This window comes from Balearica regulorum, chromosome 1, assembly GCF_011004875.1.
Source record: "Balearica regulorum gibbericeps isolate bBalReg1 chromosome 1, bBalReg1.pri, whole genome shotgun sequence".
NCBI classification, from domain to species: domain Eukaryota; kingdom Metazoa; phylum Chordata; class Aves; order Gruiformes; family Gruidae; genus Balearica; species Balearica regulorum.
Genome location: NC_046184.1, coordinates 130324584 through 130344165, shown reverse-complemented (window position 1 = coordinate 130344165; position 19582 = coordinate 130324584). Strand labels below are relative to the sequence as shown.

Below are 19582 nucleotides of genomic sequence, written 5' to 3'. Positions count from 1 at the left end.
ATGATGAAATTATTTATGCTGTCGTCTTAAGGGGAAGAACACTGGCAGCATAAAAGCTTCAGTAAATATGGGAGAGGTAGAAAAACTGGGGAAGTACTTATGGTTGAAAGATGAGAGGGAAAGAGGAAAGTAATTTCCCAGTTTCTGTGTTATTACTTGTGGATTAAATAATTTCTAAGCAGGTCATGAGTTTTTGAAAAATACATGTAAGAATGAGAGAATTAGTGACTGAATTTACAGACTAAACTTCTGTAGTTTCACTGCCCTAGCACAGTGAAATGTTAATGATACCAGAAGGCCAAATATAAATATGGAAAGTGATTCAGTATGTAAAATTTTGTTATAATAAATGAAGGGCTCTGGCCATATGATTAGGTTGACACGGGATCTGTGTCAGTGCCCTGAATGCATTAATAGGCTTTAATAACCCTGACCACCTTCACCTGGAGTGTCCTCATATCCTGCTGCCCAAGCACCAAAGAGCCCCACTTCAGTTCAGCCCCGGGCCTTCAGTCCATGCCTGAACCATGCTGTAGGAGTGGGTGGCTCCAGCTGCATCGCACTTGGGACTGGCCATGGACCCTCTTGATCTTGACCTCAACCCATGGACTGATTTCCCACTTTGGCCTAGGACCTGCCTCATCACCATGGAGTTGCCTGGTGATTGCTGGGCATCAGCAGACCTGACCCTGACTTGCGTTCCTGGCTTGCCTGTGGTGATGAGGCAAGTCCAAAATCTTGTTTGATGACCTGGACTCTCAGCTGGGCCTGCCCACCTCACCTTGCTTGGGGTTGTGGGATGGCGCCCTGGGTGGCAAGGTCCCTACCCCACCAGCCATATCATGTCATTGGCTCCCTGTCCTTAGGGAGCAGCTGACCCTTGCTGCACCCTGACAACTAGCTCAGGCCTTCCTAAGCCCTTCCTAAGCCAGTGGAGCTTGGCACATGGCTGTGTGCCTCTTCTCCAGTGATTCCTCCTGAGTCATCAGCCTGACCCTGGACTTCGGTGTCCCCACCATGCTGGCTCCCTTCCCAGCCCCAGCTCCTGAGGGATTGGCCTCCAGGGTTCCTGCCACCCACAGGACCCCTCTGTCATGGCCCTTTCCCAGGCCCTTGTCCCTGCCCTGGCTCAATGTCCATGAAATAGCCCACTGAAAACCCACACCAATTAAATCACTCTACAGCAAACCCCTTCTGAACCCAGATCTCTAAGGCGTGAGGATACACCTGGGTTGGGAGGCGGTCTGCTGCCAGGGCCCTGAGGGCACTGACACCCCCACCAGCCTCACCTGGGTCCCCTGTCCTCTGCTTGGGGGCTCTGCGTTGTGGCCTGTGCCATCAGTCCTTGCTGGAACTGGGCTGTGGGACTGCTGGTCTCCAGCTCAGCCACAGCCATGCTCCAGCTTCCCAGCCTGACCTTGGACCTGCCTCGTCACCATGGACTCATCTGGTGATCCCTGGGCTGTGTCTGACCATGGTTACCATCATCGGGCCTGATCCTGGTCCCCACCCACAGGCTGACTTCATGGCTTGACCATGGACCTGCCTCATCACCATGGACTTGCCTGGTGATCACTGGGCTGCATCTGACCCAGGTTACCATCACTGGACCTGATCCTGAGTCACGTTTCTGGTTTGACCTTGGTCCTGCCTCATCACCATGGAGTTGTCTACTCTGGGACCCAGGCTGACCCTACCTCCCATCCCTGGGCTGCCCTGCTCATGGTCCTCAGGGGCTGGGGCCCCAGCTGCCCTGTCAGCCTCACCATGCTGGGCTCTCTGCCTGCAGGGAGCAGTTGGTTATTGCTGCTCCCCACGCTGTGAGCACAGTCTTTACCAGCAACAGAGAGATGTCATGATCACAACTAGACTTTGCAGCATATCATGATGCTTTCCTCCTTTCTGCCCAAGAAATGTGAAACGGTGAATGCTGAGAGTATTCACCAATGAAAGCGCATTTGATCTTCAGCCAGGTCTTGAAATGTAACAGCCTCTCTGCAAGAATATTCTGCTTATACATTAATTGTTCATTTTTATGAGATTGTAAAGAGAGAGCGCTAAAAGTAGTTAAAACAGAGATCTTCATGCTGTGGCAATAACTGTATGCTTTTGAATACCATTGGCATCAGACTTAATTCTTAGACATTATAATTATGTGAGGGCTCATTCTCTGTGAGTTTGCTCTAGCTTGTCTTCCCTATTTAATTTACATTATAATATTTTGCACTTTTCTGCTAGGCTTGAATAGGTATATTGTATTAGGCAAGCAGGTGATGAGATTCTGCTCTCTGTTCTGGTTAGTGTAACTCCACCAGTTCTGGTCGAGTTACTAGGATTTGCTATAATTTAACCACAATCAGAGTTTAATGTGTTTGGTTTTGTGTTTGGCTTTTTTTAAAAAGTATCTCTGGATGTTCATTCCATAGACCCTTTTTTCTGCCAGAATGGAAATTAATGTGCTGTCCTAGTTTCTATTTCCTGTTTCCATTTCAAAGCCTTAACATCCTAATAGTGACTTTATTCTCTTCATCCTGATGATAGCATGTAACTCAGGCAGGAAATTAAAAAGAGCTGTGCAGTGAACAAAAGGTATTTACAGGCCTGGTAAGCAAGGAACCTACCCTTTGAACATAAACTTTGCATTATTGTCTTTACTGATAAAGAAACAGAGAAGCATCTATTTCTTCATATTTCTATCAATTAACTACCTGCAAAGAGTTTTGAAAACAAAGACCTCTTGGTAAGTAATAATTTGAGATTTTTCATTTTTAATTTCTGTAATCTGTGCTCCTGTAGGAGTTTAGTCCCCCCATACAGTTAAGTAATTCATGTTGAAATGTCACATGAATAGTGTAGTTTAGTAAGCAGCTGCTGAAATGAAGTAGTCAGAGCTGGATCATATGAGATGTAAAAACTTTGTTAATTGACTGATAACATGAATTAATTCAGACCAATGTAAAGATCATGTGGTATGTACAGGACAACCAGGTGATCAGGCCCAGTCACCCCATGGGTCCTGCTTGACCAACTTGATCTCCCTCTACAACAAGGTGACCTGTTTAGTGGATGAGGGAAAGGCTGTGGATGTTATCTACCCGGACTTTAGTAAAGCCTTTGACATTGTTTCCCACAGCATTCTCCTGGAGAAACTGGCTGCTCACGGCTTGGATGGGTGTACACTTTGCTGGGTAAAAAACTGGCTGGATGGCCAGGCCCAAAGAGTTGTGGGGAATGGAGTTAAATCCAGTTGGTGGCCGGTCACAAGTGGTGTTCCTCAGGGCTTGGTACTGCGGCCAGTTCTCTTTAATATCTTTATCAATGATCTGGATGAGGAGATTGAGTGCAGTCAGTTTGCAGATGACACCAAGTTGGGTGGTAGTGTTGATCTGCTTGAGGGTAGGAAGGGTCTATAGAGGAATCTGCACAAGCTGGATCGATGGGCCCAGGCCAACTGTATGAGGTTCAGCAAGGCTGAGTGCTGGGTCTTGCACTTGGGTTACAACAACCCCAGACAAAACCACAGGCTGCGGAAGAGTGGCTGGAAAGCTGCCCGGCAAGAAAAGGACCTGGGGGTATTGCTTGACAGCCAGTTGAATATGAGCCAGCAGTGTGCCCAGGTGGCCAAGAAGGCCAACAGCATCCTGGCTTGTATCAGACATAGTGTGGCCAGCAGGACTAGGGAAGTGATCGTCTCCCTGCACTTGGCATTGGTGAGACCGCATCTTGAGTGCTGTGTTCAGTTTTGGGACCCTGACTACAAGAAGGACATTGAGGTGCTGGAGCGTGTCCAGAGAAGGGGAGCGAAGCTGGTGAAGGGTCCAGAGCAGAAGTCTTATGAGGAGCAGCTGAGGGAACTGGGGTTGTTTAGTCTGGAGAGAAGGAGGCTGAGGGGAGACCTTATTGGTCTCTACAACTACCTGAAAGGAGGTTGTAGCCAGGTGGGGGTTGGTCTCTTCTCCCAAGTAACAAGCCATAGAACAAGAGGAAATGGCCTCAAGTTGCACCAGGGAAGGTTTAAATTGGGTATTAGGAAAAATTTCTTCATCAAAAGGGTTGTCAGGCATTGGAAGAGGCTGCCCAGGGAAGTGGTTGAGTCACCATCCCTGGAGGTATTTAAAAGACGTTTAGACGTGGTGCTTAGGGACTTAGGTGGTTGGACTTGGCAGTGCTAGGTTTATGATTGGACTCAATAATCTTAAAGGTCTTTTCCAACCTAAATGATTCCATGATTCTATTAAAAGTAAGAGAATTAAATACTCCATATTTGTAGGAAACATACACATAGAGCATATACACTTATATCCTGAGCTCTAGCATGCACACACACGCAATTCTCCACAAAGACAGTCTGTACTTAACAATGATATAATAATGTTTAGGCATTTTGAGTTAGACATAGCACAGGTGAATTTGCTACCTCACTATAATTCATGGTTTACTCACGTTCTGATTTTTATGCCACCTCAGTTTCAACAGATTTTTTTTCCATCATCAAAATATTACCAACCATAAGCTAAACACGCAATGTCTGAATCTGAGAGCTTTAACTTTTTGTCCTACTGTCTGAGACAGATCATGTATGCCCTAGACATAGAAAGGAAGACAAGAATAATCCTCAATACTGTAATAATTTTGTCCTTTTAAGCTAGGTTTGATACTATACCCCATTTCTACTTTCCTATGTTAGTATGTACTACTGTTTATATTATCTTGGAGCTCTTGCAATGAGTTTACAATATTTTCTACTCATAAGTTATGTATTTAAATTATAGCTCTAAGAAAACAACACAGAAAATACATCTTTGTCACCTTTCGTTGAAATCTGGGAGTTTCTTGAGCTTCCTCTTCTGTACTGCGTTTTTTGCTGCCTAGCATCTTCATTACGGTGCCTCTCTTGCCCTTTTCTCCGTAGCTGTCACACTTTCCTTGAGAGAACCTTGGGTGGCTCTGAACTGCACAGCAGAATTCCCACTTCTTGTACTTAAATACAACTGAGCAAAGGTCATGCCAAGTTGTTGTTCTATCACTGTCCCAAGGGAGGTTAAAGATCAGCTCAAAGTACTCTGCTGTGATAAAGCCATTTAGTAGAGGAAGTCCCAAATCTTGCTGGGTTATTTTTTTTCCAAAGCAAAGCACATCTTCCGCCTCCCTCCCCACACACACTTTTTTTTTTTCCCCTGCAGTATTTAAATATGCTTGTTATGCTGTGCTGCAGGAAACAGATGCATTCTTGTTACGGCCAGAGATGAATGTCAGGATTGAACTAGCATTCATGAAAAAGACTTTTGTTTGATCTGCGCTGTCCCACAGTGGAGCTATGGCAACAACTTCAGTTTGGTTAATTAACTGTATCACTGTGTACCGGCTCAAATCATGGCATCACCTGAATTGCAAACATGCAACTGTTTGTGTATTATTTTAATCAAAACCATTAAAATCCAGTCAATTCAAAATTCCAAAGCATGTGAAAGCTAGGTATATGTGAAATGCAGTATCACTTTATTCAAACTGAACAATTTTGTGACTTTGTTATTCTATAAACGTTTCTCTATTGTAGCTTAAAAAATTGAGTAGCTTCTGAATTTGAACCCCACATCATGCTCAGTGATGTGATCTTGTTTTCTGCATGTGTTTAAAAACAGAACAAACCCAAACAAACAGTGGATACACACATGAAAGGCCATCTGTAGGTCACACAAGCATTCTTCCTGTCCTGGGTTCAGCTGAGATAGAGTTAATTTTCTTTCTAGTAGCCAACCTAGTGCTGTGTTTTGCATCTAGTGTGAGAACAATGTTGATAACACACTGATGTTTTTAGTTGTTGCTGGGTAGTTGTAGTGTCTACACTCAGTCAAGGACTTTTCAGCTTCTCACGCCCTGCCAGGTGCAGCAGAAGCTGGGAGAGCACAGCCAGGACAGCTGGCCCAGGCTGGCCAGAGGGACATTCCCTATCACAGAGTGTCATGCTCCAGATATAACTGGCAAAGCTACTCTGGCAGCTGATTTGCTGCTTGGAAACAGACAGGGCATTAGGTTGTTTTTTTCCTTCTGCATGTGGTGAGCAATTGCATTTGTGCATCACTTGTATTATGATGATGATGATGATTGTTGTTGTTATTGTGATTGTTATTATTGTTACTACTATTATTGTTATAATTTTCTTCCTTTGTTATCCTATTAAACTGTCTGTATCTCAACCGACGAGGTTTTTTTCCATTCTCCTCCCTATCCCCTTAGGGAGGGAGGGGTGAGCGAGTGGCTGCTGCTGCTTTATTACTGGCTGGGGTTAAACCATGACACTTCTGATGGCTGTCAGTGTTTCCAGGGATGTGGGTTTGCTACAGCCAAGCTGATGTAATAACTAGCTACTGCTGAGAGGGGTGGTCTTATTCTCTCGAGTACCTGGGAACAGGCATTCTGGCTGTTGGGGTGGCTGGGGGAGCAGACTGGTCTCTTTTGGCACCAGGGAGCTGCTACAGGTGATTAGAGCGGTTCTTCTGCTTCCATCTAAGGCTAGGTCCAGCAGTGAGAGGCAGTGTTGTACTAGCAAATGGATAGATAAGTTAGAAGGATCACTGTGGGGTTGTTTTTTTTTTATTTTATTATTTTTCTCTTGTCAATGCAAAGGTGTCCTTGTGGAGAAGGAAAATAATTTTCAGTCCCAGAACCATAAAAATTCTCTTCTAGATAGCTGAAAATACTATAATCAGGCCATATACTACTAGCTAACACTCCTGGAACAGCATATCAGCCCTAAGGACAGAGTCCTATTCGCTCTCAAACGGCTCTGAAGCGTTGGTACTACCTGCCTTTGCAAGAAGCTGGAGTCAGTGCCCACATATTTTCATGAGCAGCAAAGGCTTCTCCAGAAAATTCTGCAAATGAAGGTGGTAAGTTCTTTGGGTAGTGACTGGCCAACACTGATGACACCTGAAAAAAGAGCACGGTTCTAAGCAGATCTAAGCCATTTTAGAGGACAGTACTTGTAAAGCTCCAGTTGTCTTAACTGATGCTTTTAGAAACATTTCCAAATATACTTGAGACTGAAATACATCCTTTTCCAGACACAGCTCTTGCTCCTCAGCTGAAGGCTGGTGTATAATACTCTTGACTCATGTGGGTGAAGGCATTGCTGCTTTGCTGCTGGATCAAGATGAGCAGAACATACCCCACCTTTGGTCCGCCCCCCGAATCAGGTGTATGCAAGGCAAAAGCTAACAGGTCTTTTCTATGAACCCTCTGTGCACTTGCCTCTTAAGAAATGCAGTCTGGATCTATTTTATGTCTAGCAAGGAAGGGGAAAAAAGGTAAAGGGATTTGGGAAATAGGAAGGCATCCACTTTGTTATCTATTTTGTCACTAAGCTGGCTGACCACTACCTGTCTCTGAAGAGACTAGGAAGTAATTTACTGAAACAGTTCCTGAAACTCATAACAGAGGATAACGGTACCTACTCTAAATACATGAGAAGAAACCCATGGCTATTATGGATGTTATTCTTAGTCTGCCATGATCACCCTCCTATAAATATTGTTTAAAACTGCACGAGAAATCTCCATTTCTCTCAGCAGCTACTGACCCGCTAACAATGCTGTTGCAGGCGGTCCCTGACCCTTACGCTACAGCTTGGCTCCAGTTTTGAAACGGCTGAAACCAACCACCACCTTCTCCCAATTCAGGAGCGTGCACTTACGCTATTTTGCCCCAAGGAAGGCACCATACCACTACGGTTTATGGGCCCCTACGCCCTTGCAGCAGGTGGGAGCCCTGCTGGAAATCCCTCAGACGCAACTCACTGGATGGCTCTGACCTGCAGCCACTCTTACTCGGAACCCTTGGGACGAATTAACGAGCGCATCTACGCGCAACGTCTTGGAAAGGGCTCCCGCTGCGACCGGAGGCGCCAGCCCAGGCCTCGGACGGAGCCCAGGCCGACACACGCCGGCGGAGGCGGCACAGGCCTCGCCCAGGAAGTGGCTCCGCCTGGCTCGGGGCTTCCTTCCCGCGCTGGGCCCTGAGGAGGGAGGTGGACGGAGGCCTCTTCCCCCCGACCACCCGCGCTTCCCTCCGCCCCACCGGCGGCCGCGGCTCATACCCCGCCCCGGGCGGCGACGCCGGACCCGCCCCCGCGCAGGGCGGCCGGAGCCGCCGCCGCGCCTGCTGATTGGCTGCCGCCCCGGCGGCGGCTCGCGGGGCTCCCGTCTCGCGCCACTTTCGGGAGCCTTGGCGCGAGCGGGGCGCGCGGGCGCCATGGCCGAGAGCGGGACTCAGAGCCGGGACGGTGAGGCCCGCGGGGCGCTCGCTCGGGGGGACGGGGCGTGCGGGCGCCTGGGGCGGCAGCGTCCCCCTCCGCGGCGGGGCGGTGGCTGCCGTCGTTTCGGTTTTTAGGCGGGGGGGGGCAACAGGGCAGCGGCGCTCGGGGAGGTGGGGTGAAGGGAGGGAGGGAGGGAGGGAGGGAGGAGAGCGCGCGCACCGGGTGCCCGCGCGGGCGCGGGAGGGCGCGTGCGCGGCGAGCGGGGGGCGGGTGGGTGGGGGGCAGCGCTCCGAGAGGGCCCATCGCCTACGGGGGGGCCGGGGCTGAGCGGCGGCACAGGGGGGCTGGAGCCCGCTGCGTCCCACGTTCCCCCGGCCTTGGGGTGACTTGGCGGGGCGGTAGCTGCGCTGCCCGAGCGGGGGGTGGTGGTGGGGTGTTATACCGGGAGGGGCGGTTTCTGGCGGGCCCCGCACCGCTGCCCCGCGCCGGCGCTGGTTTCCGCACAGCGGTGAGGCCGGGTTATCCCGGGCGGAAGGGCTGTGTGTGGGCTTACCTCCGCCTCACGGGCCGCCGGCTCGGGCGCTCACAGCTGGGGGACGCGCCGGCATTTCACCGGCGCGGGTGGTCTCAGCCGGGGGTGGAAATGCGTTTGTCTCGGGAGGAGCGCCTTGCCTTAGGCGCTTGCTTACAGTAAAATCAAACGATTGTCAGCAAATCTTGTATAAATACACCTAAAGTGTTACATCTTTGCAGTTCTTCCACATGTGGTACCGGTCAGTGTGAATGCTCCTTTTCAGTGCATTCCAGCCTGTAACAATACAAATCCTTACTTATTTGCTTCAGCCACGCTGCCAAGGTGCATCTCTACCAACAGTTTGGCCTCCTGCTGTCACCAGAAAGGGACTAGCCTTCTCCTCTGCCTGGCTGGGCCTGGCCTGGCTGCTTATGCAGCCCTGGGTCGTCTCCGACTGCAGCTGCGGGATTCAGCTTGTCACACAAAACCTGCAGTCTTGTTACTGGGCTAGTTGTCTGCTTTCATAAGTTGGCTTGGGACCATTCATTCTCTGCGGTCAGATAAATGTGTTCCCCTCAAAAAAAAAAAAAAAAAAAACCAAAACAAAACCAAACAGAGGAAAAAGGTCAAGAGAAGCGGGGAGCACCTTGCTGGGAAGAGCGTTGCAAACAGAAGAAAGTGTACAAGCCAATGGGGTGGCAGTCTTCTGCTGTCAACAGATTACTAGTTTGTCTCGATCTAGCCGCACTCTTAAACCTTGTGAAACTGCCTAAAAAAACACATTACTGCTTTGTAGCAATATAGGCCTTTTCCAAGTCTGTTCCTGAGTTGTCATGGAGACATGCAAAATAAAAGGAGCTGGAAATTCCCAAGGAAAGAGTGGGGGGATCCTTTTCAGATAAGGGTTGATGGGATTTGAGAGGTGCTTTGGAAATCTAGGTGGTAGCTTCTTGTTGAGTGTGAACTGGCACGAAGTCTGATCTCTGTCTGAGACCATGCCTTCAGTATAATTCCAGAGTCGGCTTATCAAGAGCCATCTGTGTGCTTTTAGCCAAGGAGGTTTCTATGTTCATTTTAAGCAAAACTGCAGCCATCTATTAATACATCACTGAACACTAAGTACCAAAGGTAACAGCAGCTCATTACTAGACTTATTTCTCTTGTTTTTAATTAATTGCAGCTATGCATGAATCTGGAAGTTTTGCAGCATCACGTTCTAGACGTGAGAAGAAGTCTAGAAGAGGCCAGCAAGAAGCACTGGAACGTCTGAAAAAAGCCAAAGCTGGTGAAAAAATAAAATACGAGGTGAAAATTCCTCATCTTTGTAATAAAAAGTGAACGTGAGCTGAGATGCTTAACTACCGTTTTTACATACCTAAAAGTTACGGGAAACAAAATCTGCCTTTCAGATCAGCTTTTGTTTTTTAACAGTGTATGTTTTTCAGAATGTAACTGCAATTGTTTTGCTGCTTTCTAGTATCATTTATTTGTTTCTTCCTGGTTTCAAAACTAGAACAGTTTTATTAACTGCAAGTCAAACATGCTTGATATTGCTTGATAACTATCCCACAGGGAAGGACCAACTTTTAAAATTTAATTCTGTAATTAATGTTATGATGGGAAGTACTTTTTTTTTTAACTTCAAATGATTTTAAACTTTAAATGAATTTCAAAGCTTTACATGACTGAAAAGTATTAATATTGATATGCTGTGCTTCCAGAAAAAGACAAAACGTAAGTATTTAACTGGTAGAACTGAAGTCTGGCAGTGTAACATTGATGCTGTCCAATTAATTGTAATGCCAACAGGAAGTGACTTCCACGTTGAGGTGGATAAATCTAAAGCCTGAAGTGTGTAGATCATTAACATGCAAATTGAGGCACAAAAGGGCATTTTCAGATTATGCTTGGGAACATCAAATCACCTTCCTTTTCATTGAACTCATCTTGGGGTTTGAGACGAGAGCCAAAGGTTAGAAGTCTCAATTGCTAGGATTTTTATTTTTTTGGTGTTTTTTTGGGGGTGGGGGGAGTGGGGGTGGTGTCATGTGAAATGAGCCATAAAGCAAGTCAGTTTCAAATGAAATCTCTCCCAGTGCTTCAGCAGATTTTGAGTTTCAATATACTGTGTCTTTTGTCACTGCCAAAAAAGAATCTTAAATTGAACGAATAAGTGTGCTTACTAGTTATGAACAATGTAACAGTGTAGGAAACTGTGCATTTCTTGGGAACTTTTATGTTCTTACTGATGACCTATATTAATCAGTAATGGTATACTGAGGATTAACAGTTCCCATACCTTAACTGTAGGTTGAAGAGTTCACAGGTGTTTATGATGAAATAGATGAAGACGAATACTCCAAGATGGTCCGAGAACGTCAGGATGATGACTGGATTGTCGATGATGGTAAGTTCACATTCATTTGGAGAGTTATTTTGGTAATATTATTATAACTCAGTTAGACTTCCTAATGTGCATGATTTGAGGTAAGTTATAGTTAGTACTCTTACAAATTGTTTTAGGAGACAAGAAAAAGATAAGCTTTTATATGGAAATGAATTTTTTGCATTTTTCTCATAGTAGTGTGTTAGGATGGTAATGAAAATATTTTTCCATTAAGAACTGTTTTTGAAATTTTATTTCCAGTTATCAGTGATAGAACTTTGAAAAGAAGTACTGTAATTGATAATTTCTAATTAAATACGTAATAATATATTTAGTCTAATAAATTATACAGCTGAGTGCTATAGTTTTTAGCACTTTTGCATTTATAACTTTTGCTCTGTATTAAATGGGAAGAAGTATTTAAATATGTAAAACTTTGGATTATGAATATATTTTAAAATATCAGAAGACAGAATTTAAAACGTAAATTTTTAACAATTTGTTTTTCTACAGATGGGGTAGGTTATATAGAAGATGGAAGAGAAATCTTTGATGAAGATCTGGATGATGATGCTCTTGGTTCAAATAAGAAAGGTAGGTTGACCATGACTGCTCCAGGAAGTCTTCCAGTGGCTTTTAAAAGGTATCTAAAACAGGCAGCTTTTTGGCATTAGTATTGTAGTGAATATGGTCAAATGACATGTGACTTGAAGCTCTGTAGTTCTATGCCTGGTAACTGTGGATTTTGTTTAGCCTCCGTGATGCAGAAGATAGAGGTCCACAAACTGAGGTCAAATCACTGCTAACCACTTCAGCACTACTGGGCAATTTTGCTTACAGTCTTCTGTGGGATATACATTCATTGCTAGAACAAATGCATCTAGCGATGAGCTTGGTTTCCAAAGCCAGTGTCTAAAGTATGCGTAGTCTCTCTTGTCACTAAAATACTTGTATGCTTTTAAGGATCTGGGGTCAAATGATTTTGCCAACTTTTATGAAGTGGGTGGTAAACTGAGAAATTGAGTTTGATGTTGAGAATCCAAGCCTAGTGCCAAACTCATGGACACTCGCAGGTTTTTTTTGGACATGCTTCCATGTAAAGTATCTTGGTCCTTTTCTGTAGTATGAACCTGAGTATGCAAAGAGCATCTCTGATGTGACTACGAAAGATAGGGTGCTGATGGGGTTTTGCTTTTCTTTTTTTTTTTTCCTGGTGTGTGCACATGACAGCTGTTAGAAACCTGACAGCAAATGAAAGATGCTTAGGCTTCATTTCAGCCAGCAGTGTAAAAGTGGAAGAAAGAAAGAAGTAGACTACCACAGCTATCTATTCCTGCTAATATCTGGACCCTTAAACATTGAGCTTTTCTGATGCAGAATTCACAATTTTATGTTTTTTGTAGGAAAAGGTGGCAAAACATCTATGGCTGGTAAAAAGAACGTGAAAAAATCTGTGGTGTCAAAGCCAAAGACAATTAAGTCTATGTTTATGGCCAATGCTGGGAAGAAAAACACAGATGTAAGTTTTTACATTTTTGAATTTAAAGTTTTCTAACCTATTTGCAGTGTTTCAGTGGGAGTAGAATAAAGCAAGGGCTCATTTAATTTTCTTGTGTGTAGCAAGACATAAACTCCTATTACAATCTGTTGTGTAGGGGGCATTCCTGAAAATGTTGTATGTGTTTTGTAGAAACCCTTTAGTCCTTTGCTTCTGTCTCCTGATTGCATTTGCACGTATAACTAAGAACTGTTTGGCTAATGTGTTATCTTACAGAAAATTGTGGACCTGTCAAAGGATGATTTACTAGGGGATATTCTTCAAGATCTTAATGCTGAAGTGAGTATATTAATAAAAACTGCTTGAAACACCTTAGTGCATTCATTTTTCTTGCCGTGGAACACATCAAGAAAATAGTTCTTCCTAAAACTATACCATCTAAGATTGATTTCTTCCATAGCACATCTACTTGGTGTATTCCACGTATGTATGCAGTCTGCCTGTCATCTCCACCATGCAGCAGTTGCATGACTGTATTGGTTCGATAAGCCAAAACTACTATCTCCTGATTAGAGCTGGTTTATGTTAATGTGATGTAGAGCCTGTGCTGATGCAGCCTTCTAGGTTTTAGTCAGCTTGGAGTAAAACAGGACTTATCTGCATCTGAATCGTGTATACCATGGATGTATATTACCACGGTCCAGCCAACATACTGTAGGACGTTTCCATCTGGCTTGTTTGGGTTCAGGAGAGAAGCTGAGGGAGGACTCTGGCGTGTTTGGGTTCAGGAGAGAAGCTGAGGGAGGACTATCTCAGCAGATGACGTAGCCTGAACTTGTGTCTGCCTCCTCCTGCTTTCCACAATTTGCTACAGAGAACCAGATTAACACTTCCTCTGAGTTAGGAGTGCAGGATGGCTGCCATAGCAGGGTTGGACTGTCTCACATGAGGCTGTTGTCATTAAGGACTTTTCAATGAGTTAATGCCCCTTAGCAGGATTTCTTAAAACTGAAAGGATTACTCACATGTAAAACATGAAACCACTGTAGTGGTGAGATAGTGAAATATGTTGTGTCATAATAAGCATAATGTGTTTTTACAGAGCAGTGAGACGGGTGTAGATGTTCCAATGTAAAGTTGTTCTCTTGGTTTTGTGTGCTTACTATTTTACTCCTCCCTATGACATCTGATTGAGAGTTATAATGTCTTAGGCTATCAAAACCCATCAAATCATTAAGCAAATGCATTTTAATGCTGTCACATTTTGTGGAGCATTGATTAGGGGAAATAATGTTAATAATTACACTATGGCTTCTATTTACTTAAATAGTAGTTAGCTATTGGTTTTTTTGGCTTTGTTGTTCTCTAAAATTTCTTTTGTTATTAGCTGTTGATAAGGATGAGTATAAAATATCTGTACATGTAAATAAATTAAAATGGGTTTTTCTCTAGTGTGACAGTGCTGAAGGAACACTTCCGCCTTTAAGGCATGTGTGCTCAGTACTACTGTTTCAGCAGGCAGGAAGAACATCCCACCAGTTATTCTGATACTTGTACCTTGAAGACACAGTTAGCTACTGAAATGGCCACTGTTTGAAAAGTATTTCACTTATTCATGACAGTTTATCTCTCAAACTGTCTACCAAAAAAATTCTAGTGTCTGTCTTCATGGGCTGATTGCTCAGATGACTTCTTTTTCTGTAGCTGAGTTGTATATTAGGAGGTGTGTTTTCCTGGCAAATGGGAAATACCGGTGGCCTTCTTTCTCTTTGGAAAACGTTACTAACCAAGGCAAAAGAAAACATGAAACAACACTTCTTCATTTTGTTGCTTTCTCTTTTCTTTCAATATTTAGACTGTTCAGATAAGTCCACCACCAATTATAATGCTGAAAAGGAAAAGATCTGCTGGAGTACCACTGAATCCCTTCTCTGTGCAGTCTCAAACTCCTAAGGTAAATAAATCAAAAAAGTTCTCATTAATAAGTATTAATCTGTATTTTGGTTGATTTGAATACTGTTGTCTTTTATTTCACCTTCTAGAAATTACTTTTCTCATTAGCTTCCTTAGCAATGTTACTGTGTAACTTGAGGCATTTTTCGTCTTTCCCTTCCATGTTAATACATAAACAGAATAGAACTCTTTCTGTATCTTTAGTGTAGTAGTAGTATGTAGCTGTTACATTTGACAGGCAAAACTTTTTATAATATTAGGTGCATCACATGAAGGTGAGCTGCTTTGTCTCTTATTTCTTAAGAGCAGAAAAGACCCTATGGCAAGGAAAGGATGATGGAAAGTGAAATAAGCAGAAAAAAGAGTATAGGATAAGAAACTAACTTTCTGCAGAAATGGAAAGCAAATGGAAAATTGAAGCTATGGATAGAAGTTTACCCTAGTGGAATATTTTGGAGTGAAAGGAGGGACAGGCTGCTAAGGGTGGAAGGCTAGCATTTTGTTAAGAGTTCTGGTAAATGAGAAGGACTTTATAACTGGAAATACAATGAGATATTTGGTAAGAGTGTGTAAAGGGCAAATGGAGTAGAGTAGATAAAGCTGATTTGTGAAGCCTTGTGTAATAGTGACATCAGCTCTTATGCTGAAAATAGTCAACAGTGGCACTCATTTCAACAGTTGTGTTGGAGCCTGGAAATAATTGAAAAAGAAAAAAACGGGGAGATAAAGTAAGAGAGGGTCTTTGTGGTGCAAAACAGTGGTCACTTAGTAGGAAACATTGAGAAGGAAATTAATTCTGAGATAGGCTGTTCAGATGATACCTTCTGTGGTCGTAGGAGGAGGAATTGGAGATTTTAGATGATGAAACAGATGAAGAGAACGAAGAGTGCAGCCTTAGAAAATAAGTGGGCATAAAAAGCAAGATGGCAGTGATGCTTTCTACTTTCAAGACGAGCAGAAATATAAGTATGAATAAATTCATTTGGCTGAGCTAGCGAAAAATTGTGAAGGTAGATGAAGTAATGTTTGCTTTCTATTTAAGGTGCGTGAAGGGCTAAGACTGGCGTTGCCCACAGCAGAAATAGCTGTACTGAGATTAAAACCCTAGAAATGACTGCAACTCTATATTCCATGTCTGTAAATAACAGCTTTCCCCAAAGAGAAAGGTTTTGGACCTTGCTGCAGATTAAGGGCCAGTGGATGCAGAGACCTGTTGTTGGTCATGGTGGAGGCCACTTCATACACATCTTCCATAAGCAGAGGTTCTGTAGTGCCATAGTGGTATCCTGTCTGAAAAACAAACTCTGTGCTTATTGCCTCAGAGTTTAGGCTTGCAAGAGTGTGCTGAAATGGGGTTTCTTTGTTTTCCTCACTCTCCCTGTCATGTCTGTAGCACGAAGAAATCCAGTGGAGGAGCGCTCTGTTCTGTGGACCCATGGTATCCGGTAGACATCTTGAACTCATTACGGCTATGAACAGGTGTAAACTGCCATATTGGCCTTCCCCAGTTGTTCCAGGCTCTGTCCCTGCCTGATATACATTATCACATATTCAGTTGACACACAGTTTTTAATTTAGGAATGGAGTAGCACTATGTGGGAAAAATAGTGCAAGTAACCCCAAACGTCATTAAATGTCAACCATGGCCTGTTATAAACTGCTTGTAAAAATTACAATAGAAACACATTGCAGCAGAAATGATACTGTAGAATTCAAAGTTTACTTTTGAGGAGTTTTAGCTATCATGCTGCAAAATATGTGGAGCTTTTCCTCTAGCCCTGGTTACTAGTTCTGCAAATAGTGAGTGCTAGATTTTTTTTTTTCCCTCCTTTTTTTGCTCTTAAGAGAATTTTTTCAACTTGTGGCTAAAATGTCTTTCAGGTAATCACCCCTATATCAAAGAAAGCTCCTCCTCATCTCAGAAAGGAAGCTCTTCCTCCATCTTCATTTCATCCTAAACATCCGAATTACACAGCAAAATCTGTCATAGTCTCTGAAAATGAGGATACCAAGCATGTGCAAAAAGCTACAGAAAATGGGGGAATAGTGAAGACAATAGAAGAGAAAGCTATTGAAGGTATCAAAGAGAAATCAAAACCCAGTTCTGGAAGCTCTTTAAAAATGGCATTTTAGTGTTAAAACACTTCTTAGTTTATACTAGTTAGATGCTTAGCTTAAATGCGATGTTTTGTTTGTATATTAATACTCTGTATTATGTTCATGCATATAGTATGCTATCTGCATACTGCTGTAGCATACAGTGTGTGATTGTAATGACTCAATCCTTTAGTTCTATGTGCAACACTTCCAGATGATGATCAGGGAATGATGGATTTTGATGAGGAGGACTTTGATGAACCTATGGAAGCAGAGGATGTGGAAGCTGTACCTGAGACAGCTGAAAGCTTGAAGAGACACAAGGAAATTGAAAAGAAAGAGACAGAGCAGCTGGGATCAGAGAAGAAAGAGACATCTGTCTTGTAAGAGTCTTTTTTTTTTTTTTTTTCTTCCACCAGTAAGGCTTAGATATATCTTCATATTTGTCTTTGCCAGTGGGATGATACAGACAGAATGATGATAATGCTATGCAATGTTTTTTTTTCCTAGTGACATTAAAAATGGTAATGTTGAATGTAGTAATAGCTACTCAATTGAAAAATACTTTATGTTCTTGGATTTAGCACATGACAGCATAACATGTATTTCAGTACACTGAGATGACTCAATGTGAGTGTTAAACAATGAATTTTGATGCCAATAACCAAAATTGAGGAATGGCTAACGATGCTTATTTTAAGCGACTGTGGAAGTATTTCATAACGGTAGTTGTAGTTAAAAGTATTGTCACTAAAAGTAATTTCACATGGTGACCAGCCATGTCTTAGGAAATAGGAAAAAAGGTGGGGTTCCCCCATTTCTTTCTATTGTGTGGAAGAATCTTGAATCATATCTTTCCATAACTTTAAACTGTAAAATATTTGAATGATTAAAAAGACTTAAATCTTTAATGACTGAAAAGGTAGTTTTGTTGAAATAATCTGTTCCTACTGAGCAACTTGTACAGATGGATATATTTGTTATGTGAAGGCTTGAATGACCAAGGCTGAAATACCAGGTGAATGACTTTTAAAGCCTGTGCATTGTGTACTGAGAATTGTACTTGTATGTGGGTTTCTCTCTTTGTCACTCCATCCTTCATTTCAGAAGAAATCTGAGGAAACCCGTCTGTTAGTAGTGGAAAGAGCAACAAAAGGCTTGAGAATATAGGGCTGAAAAAAAGTGAAGCGGTGGTGGTTATAGCAAAGGCAGAATTTTACTTCTTGTTTCTTTCTTCTTCTGCAAAACCTGCAGAAGTTCGCTCCCAGATATCTCGTGTTGGGATGGAATTGATGAGGACGAAGCTGATCTAGTAGTGGCAGAAGTTCAGCTGGACCCCAATCTCCTTCCGCTTGTGAATGGGGAAAATGATGATCAAGTTTTAAGATTTTATTGGCTGGATGCTTACGAAGATCAGTACAGTCAGCCAGGTAATTATTCAGTTAAAGGCAGAAAATGCCATTCTGATTATTTTTATGTAACTGGGATTTTCAGACTTGCCTAAATTATGTCTAGATACCCTGTCTCTCTGTGCTCTGTAACTTGTACATTGATCTCCTGTTTTTCCGCACCTCTGTCCTCAGTGCAGGGCGCTGTGCCTGCACAATGTAAGGATGTTGTCTCTTGGTCTATTAATTATAATAGTAGGGAGGTACAAAGGGAGCTACTAGCAATTCTTAATATTAGTGATGCATTGGCCTTCTTAAAACCCTGTGTGCTCCAGGAATAAGCTGGTATTGTTAACTTCTTACTCAGTGGTGCAACAATTGAGCGTGCTTTCTTCTTTCTGGAAAAGTAACTTAAAATTCTGGTGGATTATTAGAAAGGCTGTACAGTAGCAGTTGCATGATTTTATATGAAAGAAAGGTTTGCCTATCAAGGGAGAAAGGTGGCCTGAAAAATGTATGTTCTGTTTAGATCCCTTTCCCTAAGATACTTTGTGCACTTGAAGTGTCAATCCTGGCTCTCATAGTCTTCAAAACTGCAGCATTCAGATCTCAGCCCTGACAAAAGTCATGTTCACATCTGTTCTAAGCACTTCCCATCCATCCTCTCATTTCATCAGCAGCTTTAGGATGTTGGATTTCTAAGTTGTGCTTCACATAGGTTTACCAGAAGGTTCTTCCATATGTTGTTGAAGGTTTTTTGGGTTGATGCTGTAAGCATTGAGTCAGACATGTTTCTCTGTTACACCTCTTGTTATGAGTTGGGATGCCAAACTTAAATATGAGACTGTGCTGGGCTGAACAGCTTAGTGATGGGAGTGGTAATAATCATAGATATCTTGATGAAATCAATGGCTCTAATATAAAATTGCTACTTTTAAAGACCCCACTATTGTTCTTTTTCTTTCTTTTTTGTCTTCTAAGTCAGTGGTTGCTGAATGGAACATAATTATGAAAGGATTTCTGTTCCTCGCATGCAAGGAGTGTTCTTTTCTCATTATGACTTTTTCAGGATTGAATAATAAAGGCTGCACCTGTTTTCAATTAGTAGTGTAGAAGGGAAAATTTTGGTATTGCTTTTTGTTTAACATGTTCATGATCTTTGTTTATGCCTCATTTGCTGTGATGTCAAATGCATTGCCTGAAGAGTAAATACTATAGCATAATCATAAGACTCTTTCAAACTTAATGATTTTTTGGAGGCTTACTTTACATAACTCCCTTTACTGTCTTAGGCAGAGAACTTGAGAATTGTAATCCTATTAACATTTTAAAGAAATAACGAATAAAAATTGCCCTTTCTTTGCCCTCTGCAAGACATTTTCCCTGTCTTTTGACTTCGCTTGCTTTTTGATTTGTTGGTAATGTGTTCTTTCTTTTCACAGACTTTGTGTTTTATAAGCTTTACTCCTTTTTTTTCTTTCTTTCTTCTTTC

At 42.9% G+C, this 19582-nt stretch overlaps 2 protein-coding genes across 4 annotated transcripts in view; one reads left to right on the top strand and one right to left on the bottom strand.

Moving 5' to 3' along the window:
• The window catches only part of PCYT1B (phosphate cytidylyltransferase 1B, choline), a 53037-nt gene extending 48090 nt beyond the window's left edge, over window positions 1–4947 (bottom strand). Inside the window, exon 1 of the mRNA XM_075774857.1 lies at window positions 4810–4947. Coding sequence (XP_075630972.1) covers window positions 4810–4881 — 72 coding nt within the window. The 5' untranslated portion in view covers window positions 4882–4947. The remainder of the gene's footprint in view (window positions 1–4809) is intronic.
• A 3080-nt stretch (window positions 4948–8027) lies between these two features.
• POLA1 (DNA polymerase alpha 1, catalytic subunit) overlaps window positions 8028–19582 on the top strand; it is a 215044-nt gene continuing 203489 nt past the window's right edge. The window contains exons 1-10 of one of the 3 annotated variants that reach the window (XM_075774829.1): window positions 8028–8281; window positions 9949–10073; window positions 11079–11175; window positions 11668–11748; window positions 12558–12673; window positions 12929–12991; window positions 14508–14606; window positions 16487–16682; window positions 16896–17085; window positions 17957–18132. In XM_075774829.1, coding sequence (XP_075630944.1) covers window positions 8251–8281; window positions 9949–10073; window positions 11079–11175; window positions 11668–11748; window positions 12558–12673; window positions 12929–12991; window positions 14508–14606; window positions 16487–16682; window positions 16896–17085; window positions 17957–18132 — 1174 coding nt within the window. In that variant the 5' untranslated portion in view covers window positions 8028–8250. The remainder of the gene's footprint in view (window positions 8282–9948; window positions 10074–11078; window positions 11176–11667; window positions 11749–12557; window positions 12674–12928; window positions 12992–14507; window positions 14607–16486; window positions 16683–16895; window positions 17086–17956; window positions 18133–19582) is intronic. The other 2 variants (XM_075774839.1, XM_075774819.1) reach the window with 2 other exon arrangements.